The sequence below is a fragment of the Saccostrea cucullata genome, unplaced genomic scaffold (genome assembly GCF_032062105.1).
Source record: "Saccostrea cucullata isolate Sc308-1 unplaced genomic scaffold, CSIRO_AGI_Scuc_v1 ctg209, whole genome shotgun sequence".
In the NCBI taxonomy this organism is placed as follows: domain Eukaryota; kingdom Metazoa; phylum Mollusca; class Bivalvia; order Ostreida; family Ostreidae; genus Saccostrea; species Saccostrea cuccullata.
The window spans coordinates 53,222-72,163 of NW_026925659.1; the positions used below are offsets into that span (position 1 = coordinate 53,222).

General features: G+C 34.4%; 1 protein-coding gene across 1 annotated transcript in view; it reads right to left on the minus strand.

The window, feature by feature from the left end:
• Nucleotides 1-18,942, minus strand: part of LOC134269528 (nonsense-mediated mRNA decay factor SMG7-like) — a 95,553-nt gene that overhangs the window by 44,979 nt on the left and 31,632 nt on the right. The window contains exon 7 of the mRNA XM_062751729.1: nt 3,336-3,428. Coding sequence (XP_062607713.1) covers nt 3,336-3,428 — 93 coding nt within the window. The remainder of the gene's footprint in view (nt 1-3,335; nt 3,429-18,942) is intronic.

An 18,942-nucleotide genomic window follows, 5' to 3' on the forward strand; every position in this document is an offset into this window, starting at 1 on the left:
CAAACGAAATCGCCACTTTTCCCTGTCTTTAGCGGCCATTTTGTCCAATCACGTGATCTGATCTGGAGTCAGCTGATTCCCAATTTTTGTTACTAATGTAAATAATCAGTCAAGTGTTGCGGGATCGTGAATAAAAATTAATAAATGGAGCAATTATTTTACTGGATAAGCATATTCAAGAATCATTTTACTAACTAAATGCTTCTATATTTTACAAAACTCGAACAACTTCAGTATGCTTATGACGAAAGAAGTTAACAGGAAAAAAAACGAATACTATAACTGATAATCAGGGTCTTATAACTTCTGGAATTTTAATTTAGTTTTAAAAAAGAACAACATATGAACTACATTAATCTATATATTTATATTTTATTTATTTATTAATGACTATGATATTTTTGTTTACTAGGCCTATTTACAGTTTCGATATGGCGCCCAACTCTGCATGATCTGAAAGTTGTAAATGTATTTGACAGGCATTTTAATTTTCACACCTTTAAAACTTGCATCATTTGTTGAAGCCATAATTACAGTTTATATACACATTGTGGCTTGGGTATGTTGTGAATTTCACAAAGGAAACATCCGTTAAGGATTAGTAATGCTTCATTGTTTAGGACACCTGTGCACCTGTTGATCAACTGAGAGTACGTCTTAGAGTTTTAATATTATACAACAAATCATGTACAGTTGTGTACATGTACCTAAAAAATACATGTACAGAGGTCAATTTTATGAATCAAGTTTAGATAAAATATTAATAATTTTTAACTGATTTTATTCATTCCTAACACAAAGAAAAAAATTGTTTTGATGGGGGATAATGCAACACCCTGTAAGTGTAAGATTCAGTATACAGGTATTTTATTAATTTTCTCGGATTCATTAAATTTAGTTTGAATCATCCATAAAAGTAATGCAACTCCTAAATTTAAAAAATTATAATTAAGTGAGATCACTAATGTCCAGTACCTAATTTTCTTGTATATTTTGTGGTGAAATACATAATATAAACACAAAACTGACACATTAAATTAGTAAATAAATTCTTTTAAAAAAAAGATGAACCTCTTTTCAAAGGTCACCTCTCTATAAAGGTCACTTTTGATGGATCCCGTATGTGACTGCTTAATACAAGTTTCACTGTAACATAGCCTCATCATAACTATGTGCTTAGTTAGTTAATTTAATACCCAGAAGTGGAGAAGAAGGTTTTCAAAGAATAAATGCATTTTCACTATATAATCAATAAAGCCAAACCCTAAGACCAGAACCCCTGACCCTGGGGTCATAAAATTACAATATTGGAAGAGGCACTCTTGCTCATCATAACTATGTACTTAGTTAGTTTATTTAATACCCAGAAGCAGAGAAGAAGATTTTCAAAGAAATAATGCATTTTCACTATATAATCTAATATAGCCTCTCCCTAGCACTAGAACCCCTGACCCTGGGGTCATAAAATTACAATATTGGAAGAGGCACTCTTGCTCATCATAACTATGTGCCTAGTTAGTTAATTTAATACCCAGAAGCGGAGAAGAGCATAGCACTAGAACCCCTGACCCTGGGGTCAATGAATTTCACAATTTTGGTAGAGGACTCAATGCTCAGTACATTCATGCCAACAGTTTGCCTGCTTGATGTCCAGGAGTAAAGGAGAAGATTTTTAAAGATTGCAATAATTTTAGTGGTCTTGGCCCCACCCCCCAGGCCTCAGGGGGGCAGGGACCATGAAATTCATAATTTATGTTCCCCTTCACCCATAGATGCTGTATACCAAATTTGGTTGAAATTGGTTCAGTGGTTTCAGAGAAGAAGCTGAAAATGTTCAAATGTTAACACATGATGGACGACGACGGACGAAAACAGATAGCAATAGGTCACCTGAGTTACTCAGGTGACCTAAAAATGGGTAAAATTGTTTGCAATTGTGAAAGGGCCAACATAACACAGGGCCAAAATGCCACTACCACACATGAACCCCTGACCCTAGGTCCAAAAATTGCACAATTTTTGAAAGACACCCCTGCTTATCAAAAATGTTTGATTAATACCAAGGAGCAAATTTCAAACAATTAATTCATTTTCAGTTTATAAGTAGAGTCCCCCCTCTATGGTACCCTGACCCAGGCAGTCTTGAAATTCACATTTCTGAAAGAAGGGCCCTTGCTCATCATAGCTATATAGGTAGTTCATCTGCTTAATACACATTAGCAAAGAATAATATTTTCAAGGATTTAATGTATTTTCACTATATAATGATTTGAACAAACTTTAATCTACACTACCTGAGGATGCTTCCATATATATATATGATCAATTATGACTTCGGCATTCTTGAGAAGATGATTTTTAAAGAATTTTCTTATATATGTCTAGTATGTAAAACATTGATTGGCCATTTTGGCCCCGCCCTACCCCCCGGGGTCATGATTCGAATAAACTTGAATCTACACTACCTGAGGAATCTTCCCTATAAACATGATCAGTCATGGCTTTGTTATTCTTGAGAGTAAGGTTTTTAAAGAATTTTCCCATATATTTCTATGTAAAACTTTAATCGGCCATTGTGGCCCAACCCTATCCCCGGGGGTCATGATTTGAACAAACTTGAATCTACACTACCTGTGAATATTTCCCCATAAGTTTCATCTTTCCTGGCAAAGTGATTCTTGACAAGAAAATTTTTAAAATATACCACCAAATTTTCACTAATTCCCAATTATCTCCCCTTGAATGAGGGCCCTTCATTTGAACAACCTTGGATCCTCTTCACCCAAGGATACTTTGTGGCAAGTTTGGTTGAAATTGGCCCGCGGTTCTTGGGAAGAAGTCAAGAATGTGAAAAGTTTACAGACAGATGGACAGACAGACGGACGCCGGACAAAATGTGATCTCAAAAGCTCACTTGAGCCTTCGGCTCAGGTGAGCTTAAAAAATTGAGATTGTTGTTTCACCCAATCAGAGCAAAGCGCACGGGCATGCGCGTGAGTTCAAGCTAGTTTGACAGTGTCATATTGTCTACACTATTAATAAATCCTTATATACAGTGGACCCTCATTTATCCGGACGCTTTGGTTCCCAATCAATTTGTCCGGATATGTGAAGTGTCCGGATACCTGAATCACCAGTTTAACAAGACAAAATAACATTTTAAAAAATCCGTTCCGATGAAAAATCGTCCGGATACTGAAGCATTCGGTTATCTGGCGTATGGATATCTGAAGGTCCACTGTAATGAGTTTCAAAGCATTTCATCAAAAATGTTATAATTAATACTGATTTGATTCAGAGGCTCCAGTCGGGGAGAAGAAATCATACATCCTTACCTATATCACCTAAGTGAACTAAGCAGTACTGGCAGACATACAGACAGGAACTTTTCTTTGGTGGTGCAATCTTTACTCTTAGAGTAGATTTTTCTTTAAAAATAAAAAAAAGGAAATATAATAAACAAGATTATAGGTTATAGTTTTTCTGTACAACGTAATTTTACGAGATACTGCAAGAATTAAAACAGCTGTATTAATGAGGTCAGTTATTGGTTTTATTAAACCACTGCACCCATAACTGCATATTCATTCATTTTAATTCTTTAATTAACAAGAGGCCCATGGGCTTTATAGGTCACATGAGTATCATGTAACAACTTTCCAACAATTGAATTGCCTAATGTTTACACCAAAGGCCATGAAATTCACAATTTTGAGAGAGGCACCATTGCTTATCATAACTAAACACTTAGCTCGCTTACTTTGGTAACTTAATACCCAGAGGTAGATCAGAGTAACAAAGAGAAAATGCATTTCCACTTTATAACAGTTGTGCACCCCACCCAACAGGAACCACTGACCCTGAGGCCACACATTTCTAAATTTTGGAAATTTTATCATGAATTTTATTTCATGATAAATGGTTGATTACTAATGAAGAACAGATTTCAAAGCATTAATTTATTTTCAGACTAAGAACCCCCCCCCCCCAAAGTTAATTAAAATTGACCATTTTCGAAGAGGCACATTTCAACTTAATTAATATGTATTTAGATAAGCATAATACACAGGAGCAAAGGAAAAGATTTTCAAAGATTTCATGCATTTTCACTATATAATCATTAGAACCCTGCCCTAACACCAAAACTCCTGACCAAAGGGCCCTGAAATTTACAATTTTGGAAGAGGCAGTCTTCCTCATCATAACTACTTATATAGTTCATTGGTTTAATACCCAGGAGCAGAGGAGAAGATTTTTAAAGAATTCATGCATTTTCACTACATAATCAATAGAGCCCCACCCTAACACCAGAACCCCTCATATCCTGGGGCAATGAAATTCACAGTTTCTGAAAAGGCAGCCTTATTCCACTTAACTATAATGTACTTGGTTATATTAGTTTAATTAATACCCAGGAGCAGAGATGAAGATTTTTAAAGATTAAAGGTATTTTTCACTACACAGTCCCTGAAACGTTCTACTTTCCCATTTTTCCGTTCGTTCACCGTTCGTTCAGCGTGCATTCACCGTTCGCTCTTCATTCACAGTACTGCGTTCACCGTTCACCGTGCGCTCGCGTTCACCGTTCGCTCTTCATTACGTTTACCTTGCGTTCACCGTTCACTTATCGTTCAGTCTGCATTGTTATTCAGAACTCCGAAGTGAAAGGACTTATCTTTTTGATGGTAAGGATTTATACGTTTTTTAATTAAATAACTTAGATATCGTGTTTGAAGAATAATTATTTCATTTCAAAAATTATACATGATATTTATTTTTCTATTTTTATAACTCAGCTGTTACTTATTTCATGAAATTTCCCTGGAAAATAATACATTAAGTACCTACATGTGTGTAGAACAATGCTAAAATATAAACTTTAACAAGAGGCCCATGGGCCACATCGCTCACCTGAGAATCTTTTGTCATATTGTTCTTTACCAGATTTCCCCCTTGTAATACATATTGTGGCCCTGCCCTACCCCCTGGGGTCATGATTTACTATCCCAGGGTGCTTCCACATCAGTTTCAGCTTTTCTGGCCCAGTTGTTCTAGAGAAGATTTTCAAAGATTTTTCCTATATATTTCTATGTAAAACTTTGATTCACCATTGTAGCCCGGCCCTACCCCCGGGGTCATGATTTGAACAATTTAGAATCTACACTACCCCACAATGCTTCTACATGAGTTTCAGCTTTTCTGGCCCAGTGGTTCTTGAGAAGAAGATTTTCAAAGATTTTTCCTATATATTTCTATGTAAAACTTTGATTCCCCATTGTGGCCCTGCCCTACCCCCTGGGGTCATGATTTGAACAATTTAGAATCTACACTACCCCAGGGTGCTTCCACATCAGTTTCAGCTTTTCTGGCCCAGTGGTTCTTGAGAAGAAGAATTTCAAAGATTTTTCCTATATATTTCTATGTAAAACTTTGATTCCCCATTGTGGCCCCGCCCAACCCCGGGGGTCATGATTTGAACAATTTAGAATCTACACTATCCCAGGGTGCCTCCACATAAGTTTCAGCTTTTCTGGCCCAGTGGTTCTTGGGAAGAAGATTTTTTAATGACCCCACCCTATTTTTGTCTTTTCTTGATTATCTCCCCTTGTGAAAGGACTTGGCCCTTCATTTTAACAATTTAATTTCCCCTTCACCCAAGGATGCTTTGTACCAAGTTTGGTCAAAATTGGCCCAGTGGTTCTTGAGAAGAAGTCGAAAATGTGAAAAGTTTACAGACGGACAGACAGACAGACAGACAGACAGACGGACGGACGACGGGCAAAATGTGATCAGAAAAGCTCACCTGAGCCGAAAATATATGAAGAATAAGCAACTCTATTCTTAAAATATCCAAAAACCTGTAAATAATATCCTTGTATTTACATAAGGCAGTAAAGAACAACTCATTATATATAATGTCAGCCATCAATGAATGCAAATATCATGAAGGATTGACCTTAACTTCGAAACAAACAGCAGTTGCAGACAAAGGTTTTCATTAATCTGAAAGTGACAGCTAAAGATAAGCCTTCAAAATTTTCTGCAGCAGGCTAGATAATTAATCCCAAGAGATTGTACTTCTCTCTCATCATTTTCGTTTAAATTTACAATTATAAGAACTTTTTCATTAATGATAAAGTGAGGGTTTTATCCAGTTACCTTAAAAATTGATATTCTTGAATTTACATTTATAAAGCAAATATATATATATATATATATATATATATATATATATATATATATATATATATATATATATATATATACATATATATATATATATGTGTAAGACTCCAAGGTCCGATGGTGATGCCAAAGTCCGATGGTCTCGCCAAACCCCGATGGTCTGCGCAAAATCCCGATGGTTTGCTATCATTACGGATGCCAAAGTCCAATGGTCACGCCAAAGTCCGATGGCTCGTTTCCTATCACACGCGCGACGCTAAAGTGCGATGGTCTGACATGCCAAGGTCCAGTGGTGCGGAGGAACAAACAATGTTTATGACGTCACAATAATCAGACGTCAATCCTTGATGCCGTTGTCACGCATTCAAAAGCCATCATTTCATAATTCGTTATCGAATACAATTTTATTGGTTTTTGCTTATTGCTTGCACCTTCCAGATACATTAGGATTAGCCCTCGCACACCACTCGGTTGATTAGGGTTAGTCCTTGCATTGTACAACCCAACAGATTTAGGGTTAGTCCTCGCACATTAGTCGAGTGATAAGGATTAGTCTCGCACCCACCAAAGATACCTAGGTTATAGTTGATGCACACTTTTCGAGCGTTTAGGGTTAGTCTCGCACCTATCTGAGAGATAAGGGTTAGTTTTCGCATTTAATAATTTTTTATTTATACTTGTTTTTAAGACCTTGGCATGGTGCGGCATTGAGGTTTGGTGCAGTAGTACTATGACGTCATAAACGTTAAATGTTTTCCGCACCATCGGACTTTAGCGTGTCAAACCATCGGGGTTTGGCGCAGACCATTGGACTTTGGTGTGACCATCAGACTTCGGAGTCCCATCGCACTTTGGAGTCCTACATATATATATATATATATATATATATATATATATATATATATATATATATATATATATATATATATATATATATATATATATATATCCATTTCTTGTTTTTAGAATTCAATGAAATCAGAACTCATTGTGCAAGATATTTTAACAAAAATAAAGTAAATGTATAAACCTTCATTATACTTAAATCCACATTTCAGAGTGTTCATAGCATTCCAAATTGACTTAATTTCAAAACAAATTTCATTTGCAGACAGAGGTGGTAATTCATCTCAATGTGACAGATAAAGATAATGCTTTGGATTTTCTTCAGGAGCAAAGTTAATTAATCCCAAGAGACTAATTGCAGTATTCAGTTTACAATGTGAACATTTTAAGCAGTTATCTCTCTTTGCCAATTCATTCTTATATAAAGTTAAGGAATCTAGCCCACCACCCCAGCTCCAAACCAGGGGACATAGAGAAACAAACTTAGCATCAAAATATGTTTTTCTGCCTACTGAATTACCATACCAAATTTGAACTTAATTGGGCAACCATAAAAAAAGTTATTAGGAAAAAACAGAAAATTTGTGGACGGAAGAATGACAGACAGATGGACAGACAGAGTGATTACTATAGGGCACCCGCAAATTCTTGCGGGGCCCTAATAAACTTGTGCCGACAGTAGTATTTTAAATTGGCAGGGAATATGTTTCAAATTCAATTTAAAACTTAACCCTTCCAAGTATATATTCTCATTATTCATTTTTTTTTTCTACAGGAATGCAAAAATCAGATCTAGAAATGATAGGGAAAAAAATTAAAACTTCTTGGAAATACTAAGTGACTCTTTGCCTTCGGCATGTTCGGTGAAACGCGACTTCCACACCCCCACTGTGTCGAATGATTTTGATTGACAGGACAAGCACGCTACTAGCACATGGACTTCCTGTGAACCGTGTGAACTTGATGATGGAAAATAAAAGCCAATGATTACTGTCAAATGGATTTGTTAATCTAAAAAAAATTAATTACCTTTACTGCTTGGAATATTTAAGAAAAATAATAAGAATTTTTATTTGATACAACAGATATCTGAGAATTGAGGGGTATCTCTCTCTTTCTCTTACTCTCTTTCTCTCTCTCTCTCGTACATTTCTCTGTTCCATAAAAACTATGACAGCACATTACTTATTTAGTTTTGAAAATTTAATCTATTACAAATAATTTGAATGCCTCTTTCCATCATCTTGACCGAGTATAATCACGGCCGGGAAATGTCTACAGATACATGTAGAAGTTAGCTAAAATAATCATCATAAAAGAATACAAAAGACACATAAATATAGATTATTTTGCATTAGAATTCAAATAAAACTAGAGTTTTTATGCAATACGTCAACAGATAATTGTGAATTAAAAGAAAAATCCGTTTTATTCAAAATCACCTTGGCACAGAAATACATGTATGGTTATTTCAACCACGTACAATTTAATTAATTCATTCCATAAGTACTGTACTAGTTTTATCTTCAGAAGTCCACATTATTTATTAGTGAAAAGAATAAGCATATTTACTATATAAATAGATTAATTTTATATTTAATCTACACATGTTTGGTAACAGATTCACATGTTTTACGGCAATTAAATCGTGTTATAAAAATATCGATTTAAAACATAGGTACATATATGTACAGAAAAAAAATGTTTGTATTATTTATTTATTTATTTATCTATCTATTGTTTATTTAATATATAAAAGCACCTGAAATTAGAATTATAGAAAAATCTCAATGCAAGGAAAAGATCGGAGGCATTCCGAATAAATCGTTCATCTTGCGTTCACCATTCGTTCACCGTTCACTTTGCGCTCGCATTTGCGCTCCGTTCGCGTTCTGTGTTCACTCACCATTCACTGTTCACACATCATTAACCAAGTTGTGTTCAGCATTCGCACATCGTTCACTCACCGTTCGCTCTGCGTTTGTTCACCATTCAGGTGGGAAAGTAAAACGTTTCAGGGACTATATATAATCAATAGAGCCCCACCCTAACACTAGAAACCCCAACCTAGGGACCCTGAAATTCACTATTTTTGTAAGAGGCATCCCTCCTTATCTTAACTATGTACATAGTTAACTGGTTTAATACCCAGAAGCAGAGAAGATGTCTTTTCACTATATAATCGATAGAGCCCAACCCTAACACCAGAAACCCTGACCCAGCCTTGGAAGAGGTAGCCTTATTCAACATAACTATGCATTTTGGTTTGTTTATTAAATACCTAGGAGCAGAGCAGCAGATTTTTAAAGAAATAATGCATTTTCACTATATAATCTATATAGTCCCGCCCCAGCACCTAAGAACCCCTGACCCTGGGGCCATGAAATTCACAATTGTCGAAGAGGCAGCCTTATTCAACATAACTACGTAAGGTAAACTTATGTATCTCGGCATCGGATATGGCGACACCCGTCCGCGGTCCCGGCATTATTTACTATATAAATGATTTGCAAAAACTCGGATTTGTCGCCCTACCTGGTATATGTCGACATTGGGTCAATTATCTTCTCTACTTAAGGTCAAGATCTAGTAAATGGAAGGTGCCTAAAGATTTATCAAACTTGAGAAATAAATTCCTTTATTGATGCTTTGCAACTTTAGCTTGGTCAAATAAAGTGTTTCGGGGCATAATTTGTAGGTAAACAAGATGAAAAACTGTACTTTAAACTGTCATTTTCAATGAAAAATTAAGAAAACCAGTCATGCATAAGGGAGTTTTTTTCGTATTCGGCAAAGGAAATGTATCCAGATTGCCTACAGTCTCTCCTAAAACGGTAATTAGTATGTTCATGGCCTCTTCTTTAAATCAATATCAAATTTAATATAGGTATCCGGTTTACTTTTCATATGATTTCAAATTGAATGACATGAAAATACCCTATTTTCTACATAGTTCTGCTAAAGCTGTAAAGTACGGGAAAAAGAAAGTTGAAATTGATTATGACGTCATAATGGATCTAGCACCAAAAAATTAGTCTCAAGTTATTGACTAGATCTTGACCTTAACCTAACTGTATGTCAGCTGGTCGCTCATCACGCAAGAACGACTCCGTGAACATAGACGTCGTGAAAAATTCACACCTTTCCCACCCACGTTTTGACTACATACTGTTCTGAAGAAATGTTTCTTATATTTTCTAATAAATATAGAGAAATACCCGGTAGATGAAACAAATGAGCTACAGTCTACTGAAGGCATGTAGGTAGTTACACACCTGATCAGTTTAGGTCTATGGTTTTACTATGCAGTGAAGTAAAGCATGTCCAGTCTCAACTCTGATATCTCGACACCTCGCATATTTTCCTATTGTCTCGTTGATGTCAAGATAACGAAGCTTACCTGCACTTGGTTAGTTTATTTAATGCCCAGGAGCAGTAAAGATTATTTTCAAAGAAATAATGCATTTTCACTATATAATTTATATAGCCTCACCCTTTCACCTAACAACCCCTGAAACAGGGGCCATGAATTTCACAATTTTGGTAGAGGACTCAATGCTGATTACAATCATGCAAACAGTTTGTCTCCTTGATGTTCAGGAGTAAAGAAGAAGATTTTTAAAGATTGCATTAATTTTAGTGGTTTTGACCCACCCTTGAGGCCCCAAGGGGGCAGGGGGCCATGAAATTCACAAATTTGCAAGAAGCAGCATTATTTAACAAAACTATTTATTTGCTTTGTTTATTAAATACCCAGGAGCAGAGAAGAAGATTTTCATAGAAACAAGAAGTCTGTGAGCCAGTGCGCCTAGTAATATACCCCTACTCTGATGTGAATATACAATATCATGTTAATAAACATACCGTTTATACTCGCCTATAAGTCGGTTGTATTTTTATGCGCCCGGATCAACAGATCCAGGTTGTATATTGTTTTTGTCCTGTCTGTTTGTCTGTTTATCTGTTTGTCTGTCTGTTGTCAACTTTAACCTTCGCCATAACTTTTGAACCATAAGAGATAGAGATTTCATATTTGGTATGCATACTCCATTAATAATCTCTTTCAAATGACCTCAAGGTCAATGATCTTGTAATCTTGACTGTGACCTATATGCTAAAAATAGCTTTTTTGACTTTTTGCCATAAATTTTGAAGCATAGGAGATAGGGACTTCATATTTCATATGCATACTCAACTAATAAAGTTCTTTCAAATGACCTCAAGGTCAATGATCTTGTAATCTTGACTGTGACCTATATGCTAAAAATAGTTTTGACTTTTTGCCATAAATTTTGAAGCATAGGAGATAGGGACTTCATATTTCATATGCATACTCAACTAATAAAGTTCTTTCAAATGACACCAAGGTCAATGACCTTGCAACCTTGACTGTGACCTATATGCTAAAATTAGCTTTTTCTAACTTTGTTGCCGCTGGGCGCATAGTGTTTCACAAGCACATCTTGTTTGACATTATTTTGGTGGGATTTGCTATATTGACCAGCTAATATGTCAGTACAATTTTTTGCCAAAATCTGGTGACAATTTCAAGCAAATCTATTGATGTTTTAACCTGGTTTCCATTAATATTTTTCGAAATGACACTGATATTTAATCTTAAATCATTTAACAAAAAGGCAATGCTCACTTAATATACAAATAAAATTATTAAAATACGTAAATACTTGTACTTTATAAATATAATCTAAGAATACATATATTATCATATACCGTAAAAGTGGAAATTTTAGCGAGACGCAAATTTAGCGATTTGTTCTTAAAAACTGGTAATTTATTTTTAGCGAGATGTTATTTCAGCGATTTTAAAATGCATATTTAAGAAGCTATTACAAATAAAACACAATTAATTTTTAACGTTACTCAATTTTAGCGATCTTGGCACCCTCGCTAATAATGCCAAAATTAAATCCTTACTAAATATTCTGCTTATATGGTATATACAGGCATTTTCTTCCATAATCGTCGGAAATGCAAATAAGATACTACAGTTCAGCCTCCAGAAAAATACCTCTTTATGACTCGTCTATAAGTCAGACATAGAGTTTTAGACCAGTTTTTAACTCCCAAAATACCGACTTATAGGGAGTATATACGGTATGTTCAGTTACAGGTATATGCAGGGATAAATATGGATTTGACATAAGATTCATATTAAAATAAATCCCATCACACTGCATGCCTCAACAAAGTATGTACTAAAATTTCAAGCATCTGTTATGAGTAGTAGCTGAGAAAACTACGTGAAAAATTGTTATTTATGTAAGAGACAGATGCACTAACAAACAGGAAGTTGATATCAAATTTCAAAAATATGAATCCAATCATATGGTATGCCTCAGAGAAGACTGTGTTAAAATTTCAAGCATCTGTTATGAGTAGTTGCTGAGAAAACTACGTGAAAAATTGTTATTTATGTAACAGACAGATGCACTAACAAACTGGAAGTTGATATCAAATTCAAAAAAATGAATCCAATCATATGGCATGCCTCAGAGAAGATTGTGTTAAAATTTCAAGCATCTGCGATGAGTATTTGCTTAGAAAACTATGACCAAAATTTGTTGTGTATGAAACATGTATGAAATGGACAGACGCACAGACAAACAGGAAGCTGATATCAGATTTGAACAAGAATGAATCCCACCATATGGCATGCCCCAGAGAAGATTGTGTTAAAATTTCAAGCATCTGCGATGAATATCTGCTTAGAAAACTGTGACCAAATTTTGTTATGTATGAAACATGTATGAAACGGACAGAGATTTCAAGCATCTGCAATGAGTAGATGCAGAGAAAACTGCGACAAAAATTTGCTTGGAGAGACAGATGGACAGACAGACAGCTAGACGGAAAGATGGATGGACAGACAAAGGTTAAACAGTCAATACCCCCTCTCCTTCGGAGCAGGTGAAATAAATCAATACTTCACGGTGTAGTACCTAAACGGCTGCTATCGGAACAAAACCGCATTCAATATTGCTATTCGAAAATTGTACGGCTGCTAGCAGAAATAAATATGTTGAAAACTATTAGAACAAGTTGTATAACAGTGAAATTATGACCCCAAATCAAAATAGTCTCTGAAAAGTCCGGGTGCACGGAACAAGTAAGGTATTTCTATAGATGTTGTCATATGTAATTTGCAGAATAGCCCTCTAACAATCTAGAATTAGTAAAATTTCCGAAGCCTGTACCAAATCTTAAGTCAATAAATACCCAGTTTTCATGCTTTTTTAAATCATCTATTATTCAGATTGTGGGTATTTTGGTATTTGAAGATGCGTTAATCTATAATAATACTCAGAAATAATTTTTAAAAAATTGAAAAGTGTATTTTAAAAGAGATTTTTGGATAAAACACGATTTTTTAAAGTTACGGTTGCTATCAGGGTCTTAGCATATATTACTGAAAACATCGCATCGGCTGCTATTTGAAAATTTTCCTTATTAACAGAGATATGAAACAAACTTATGGCAGCAAATGTCTAAAATATACATTTTAAATATCCCAATTTGCATGTGAAATAAGATGTCTATAAATGCAGTTGACTTTTACCATCTTAACTCAGGGGTGTAACTTCGATTTTGAAAGGGGGGGGGGGCAGAAAAATTCAAATCTATTTTTAAAAAGGCTGACATGGAAAAAAAGGAAAATTGTCAAACTTCTTTCAGTACCATTTTTTCTTACGTGCTACCGCCTACCCTTCTTTGATTATACTGCAATAAAAAAGGGGGACTTCAATGAAAATTTTCAATATAGTAAAAGTTATGCTTGGCAGAAAGTCAACAGGCCTTTCAATGAACATTTTAGAAAGTACAGGTTATGCTTGGAACAAAATGTAGAGGGGGGCGCGTCTGTAACTCGAATTTATCGTATTTTTGCAAAGTAGAGCTGATCTTCGAAAAGGATTGCTAAACAAATAAAAAGATAGCTTCACGAAATGACCCGTAAATCAATTTGAAATTTAATCAATTACAATCATTTCTTTAAAACCTTTCTTAAATTAGAATTTTTGGGGATTTTTGTAGCCTACATGTACACTTAAACATGTATAATATCTAGTAAAGTTAAAGTATAAGCTTTGTCAAATATTTCTAATTCGATATTTCTTTTTCGAAGTACGGTGATGCATTGGTTCGTTGAACGACTAACATGCAATATTCAAAACATCACCACCACCCCCCCTCCCCCCATTAGGCTTTTAAGAGTTCTTTAAATTATACAGGTAAGAAAAGACAAGCCCCCCCCCCCCCCCCCCCCCCCCGCCACGAAAGAAAGCGTGGTTTTTTTATATTAATGTTTTCCACTTCTTTTTACTGTCGAATTTCTTGTAAATTGACTTAATATATTTTCATTAAAATTTGTTGCTGAGTAATTATCGACGTTGGACAGCAAAACTTTATAACTTTATGTGAGCTTTATTCATTTTTCAATTCATATTTTTTTTTTAAATCAGATATAGAGATTGCTAATTTGTAGGTTTATGTTTGGATTTGTAGAGGTGGGTTGCGTAAATATTTGAGACAAATAATCTCTCGTGGTTTGTGAATCGATAATTATGATTTTTTAAAATTCCAAATCGTAAATTTAATCAATCTGGCATAATAACATAGCTGGAATATAATAAATTGAATGGTCACATGATTTAATGGCTAACACAAAACAGTTGTGTGTGTGTGCATGTGCATATGCCATAGACGTCGGAAGCAAATTGAAAGATGGGGGGGGGGGGGGCTACACCTGGTCCAATAAAAAAAAGATTAGCCCAAGTTTTCAGTGCCTATATTATGTCTGTATCTTTGCAAAAAAAAAAAAAAAAAAATGGGAAGGCTTAGCCTCCCCCTGTTCCAAAGCCTATGTATACAGGGTACATATACATACAAACTCCACTATTTACAACATACATTGTACATATAAATATACGATTAATTTGTCATTATATGATCGAAAGTAACATACACGACAAGTCAATCATTAAGAAAGAATATACGGTATATATATAGTTTTCTTAAGGAACTATAATTGCATAACATAATTATGTAAATTGAGGATGTGATTTCATGAAATTTGAAAACTTAAACCTATTCAAATAGTAACCGGTGCCGTTGTCTAATAGTAGCCGTAACACAAGATTCTCCTAATAAAAACGCTCTAGCTTGTAAGAAACCCATGAAAGCGGACAATGATATAAAATAACCAATAATATTTACAAATACACAACGAACTGTCGATTCATTTTTATCAAATATCTAAAACTTTTGAAGCAGTTTTAATATATTTCTTACAGGCATGTAAATGTGTCCAACGGTTTCGACAGTTTTCGTCTTATATATCAGCAATCCTTCAATTCATTAAAATTCTAAATATACGTGTTACTTTCAAAATGTATGTAACGCTCCGTAAGGGTGAAATACCAAGCGGCTAAACTTTAATAATTGAATTATTGACCATTTTGTTGAGCCAGCGAAGAAAAATACTTACAATTTCGTCCATTTTTTTTCCACTAGCAACCGCTCAATTTTCAGATAGCAGTAACGAACGCGCAATTTTTTCTGATAGCAACCGTTTAGGTACTACACCGTGTACTTCATTATTTATATTTTCACTATATAATCTATATAGCCCCACCCCATCACCTAAGAACCTCTGACACAGGGACCATGAATATGGATGATTTGTGGCAAGCTTGGTTGAAATTAGCCCAGTGGTTCTTGAGAAGAAAACGGACAGACAGACGGACGCCAGACAAAATGTGATCAGTATGTGGTCACTTGACCCTTCGGCTCAAGTGAGCTAAAGAAGGGGTGTAGACGATATATATATTTCTTATTAAAATTGAACTTTCAAGCATCACCATATTTTGAAATAGTCTTTAATATGATAAAATATCTTATGTCTTTTCTAATGTTTTACACAAATAAATAAAACAGATTTAAACTAGAACTGTCCAATAGGGACAAATACCCCTGCGGGTTTTTCAGAGTAGGTGCAATTTCACAAAAAATATTTATGGATCTATTAAGAGGTGTTCACTATTTTCTTAGAAACAATTGGAGTCTCCACAAACATACACATATGCACATATCTTTCATGTGGGACATGATGATATGAAATTGGTCACTTGATATTTTTAAAAGATATATATTTTAAAAATATATCAATTTAACTAATTAATCTTAAAAACTTAATCTATACCAAATTGATTTTAGAAATAGGAGACTGGCCATCAAATGACAAATGCTATTTAAACTGACTAGCACTTCTGTCCAATTCCCAAAGGATTCAGATAAGAGCTGCTTGATCAGAGATATGCTGGAACAGAAATGATTGAGACAGCTAGGTTCCCTACATAGAACTCATCAATTAATCTTTGACTGGATGCATGTCCACTAATTACTATCAAGGGATGAAGGGATCTTAATTTACTCCTTTGTAGTGCAAACAAAATGCATAATTGCATGTTTCATTCTGAAATTAAATCTGAAAACAAAGATTTTGTATAACTTTATTACAAAGATTTATACTGAAGAAAATTTTGTGTAATCTTGATGCATCATTTTGAATAAGGTTCCTGCATGATTATTAGATTTGTAGGGACTATATACCAATTTTTTTTTTAAATACATTGTACTTGATTCATTTGGATTTGATATCAGACTAAAAGTTTCAATCTAAAATTCATATGGAGAATGCTGATTTCAATAACACCCCCCCCCCCCCACATACACACAATATAATTAGTCTTAATTATATTATACAATATCAATTAAGTTTATTATACAATGTCATAATTTATTATACAATATCAAATTAGTTTGAAGTTGCTTTTTCTCAAATTCATTAAATAAGTTAGGCTAGTCACTGCTTCCTTAGCCCAGTTCTCAAGAGACAGATAACTGCTTGATCAGAGAGAAGTTCTATCAGTTAGCTCCTTACACTAAACTAATTAATTTCTCTCTAATTTGACATGCAATTTTCTGTTATCAAAATTCTCCTTGACCAGATCTTGATAATTATACCCTTGGGAGAGGTAGATTTTCTCTTATAAAATGACATTTGTTATGGATTGCTGTAAAGTATATAATAAAAAAAAAATTTTTTTTTCTTAATTTAACGTTTTAAATAGGGATACAATTGTTCTGCAACAGTCTTACATTTTTGGTATTGTGTAATTTAATAGTAAAAGATAGGGTTTTTTAAAAAAATTTCACTTTAATTAATGGTCATGGTGACCTTCAAATAGATCATGACACACCTTCTACCCAAGATGCATAAATTGGCCAAGTTTCAAGACTGTAAGTCTAATCGTTTTCTAGTTATGAGCCAAACAAAACAACAAAACAAAAAAGAAAAAATGCCGGTAAAATGCACAAAAATCATCCAATCATGATGAAAATACTAGGTGCACACCTTCCTATGGTGAATAATAAGTGTACAAATTTTCAGACAAATCCATCCAATAGTTTCTGAGAAACATTCCGGACAAAATCTTGTCTACAGATAGACGGACGGACGGATGGACAGACGGACAAGGTGATTCCAGTATACCCCCCTAAACTTCATTTGCGGGGGTATAAAAACTTCATTTGCGGTGGTATAATTAATAAGATACAATTATTTGGTTGTAAATCATTTTGAAGGTGGTGAAAAATAAGCATTTTTGTACCCCCCCCCCAAGCTTTGGCATAAATTAACCTTTCACATTAATAAACAAGATGTGTTTGTAAAACACTGATGCCCCGTATGGCAACATAGCAAAGATTAAAACTTTTCTTAAATGCAAATTTAATTAATTGGTACCAAAAGTAGGGTATTGTATTCTTACTGGAAAAACAATTGTGAAATTTGAAAGTAGGCCAATCTTAAAGTTTTTTCAGTAAGTACAAAAATCTCCAAGGTCAAGGTCAAAAGGTCAAGGTAATTGGTATCCAATGAAAGGTCTTGCCACATAGAGTACTTATGTAGAGTATGGAAGCTCTAGCCCTAACTGTTCAGAAGTTATGGCCAAGGTTAATTTTTTTTTAAAAAGTAGGTCAAACTCCAAGGTCAAGGTCAAAGTGTCAAAGTTCTTGTTATCAAATGAAACGTCTTGTCACAAAAATTAAATAAGTAAAGTATGAAAGCAATAGCCCTAACCCTTTAAAAGTTATGGTCAAGGTTTTCTTTTTTAAAGTAAGTCAAATTCAAAGGTCAAGGTCAAAGGATCAAAGTTCATGGTATCCAATAAAGGGTCTTTTCACAAGGATAACATATATGAAGTAAGAAAGCCCTATTCCTTACCTTTCAAAAATTATGACCAAGGTTAAAGTATGTTCAAAAGTACAGAAATCTACAAGGTCAAGGCCAAAGGGTCAAGGTTGTTGGTATCCAATGAAAGGTCTTTCAACAAGGAATACATACAAACTGTATATGAAGTGTAAATGTCTACTGTTCGAAAGATAATGCCCAAATAAAACTTTAAAATTTTCATGTAAAAGTGGGTCAAACTCCAAGGTCAAGGTCAAAAAGTCAAACATGGTGGTACCTGAAGAAATGTCTTGTCACAAAGAATACACATGTGAAATATGAAAGCCATGGCTCCACTAAATCAAAAGTTATGGGCTATTTGCAATGGCATGAAATCACTTTTGAAAAAATGAATTTATCGCTTACATCTCATTATGAAGTACAAATCCAAGCATTTTTTTTTTCACATCAATGTACTTATACCTGTACATGGACAATATTGTTACGTTTCACGAAGTGTACCTGTGAAATTCGGGTTAACTCTTGTTTACAAGTTCGGAATAAATGGACATTGAACCTGATGTTTTTAAACTCCGTAAATAAGTGTCAATGAACAGTTAACGAAAGAAATGAACAATAATTGATTTAATGACTTTATTAAT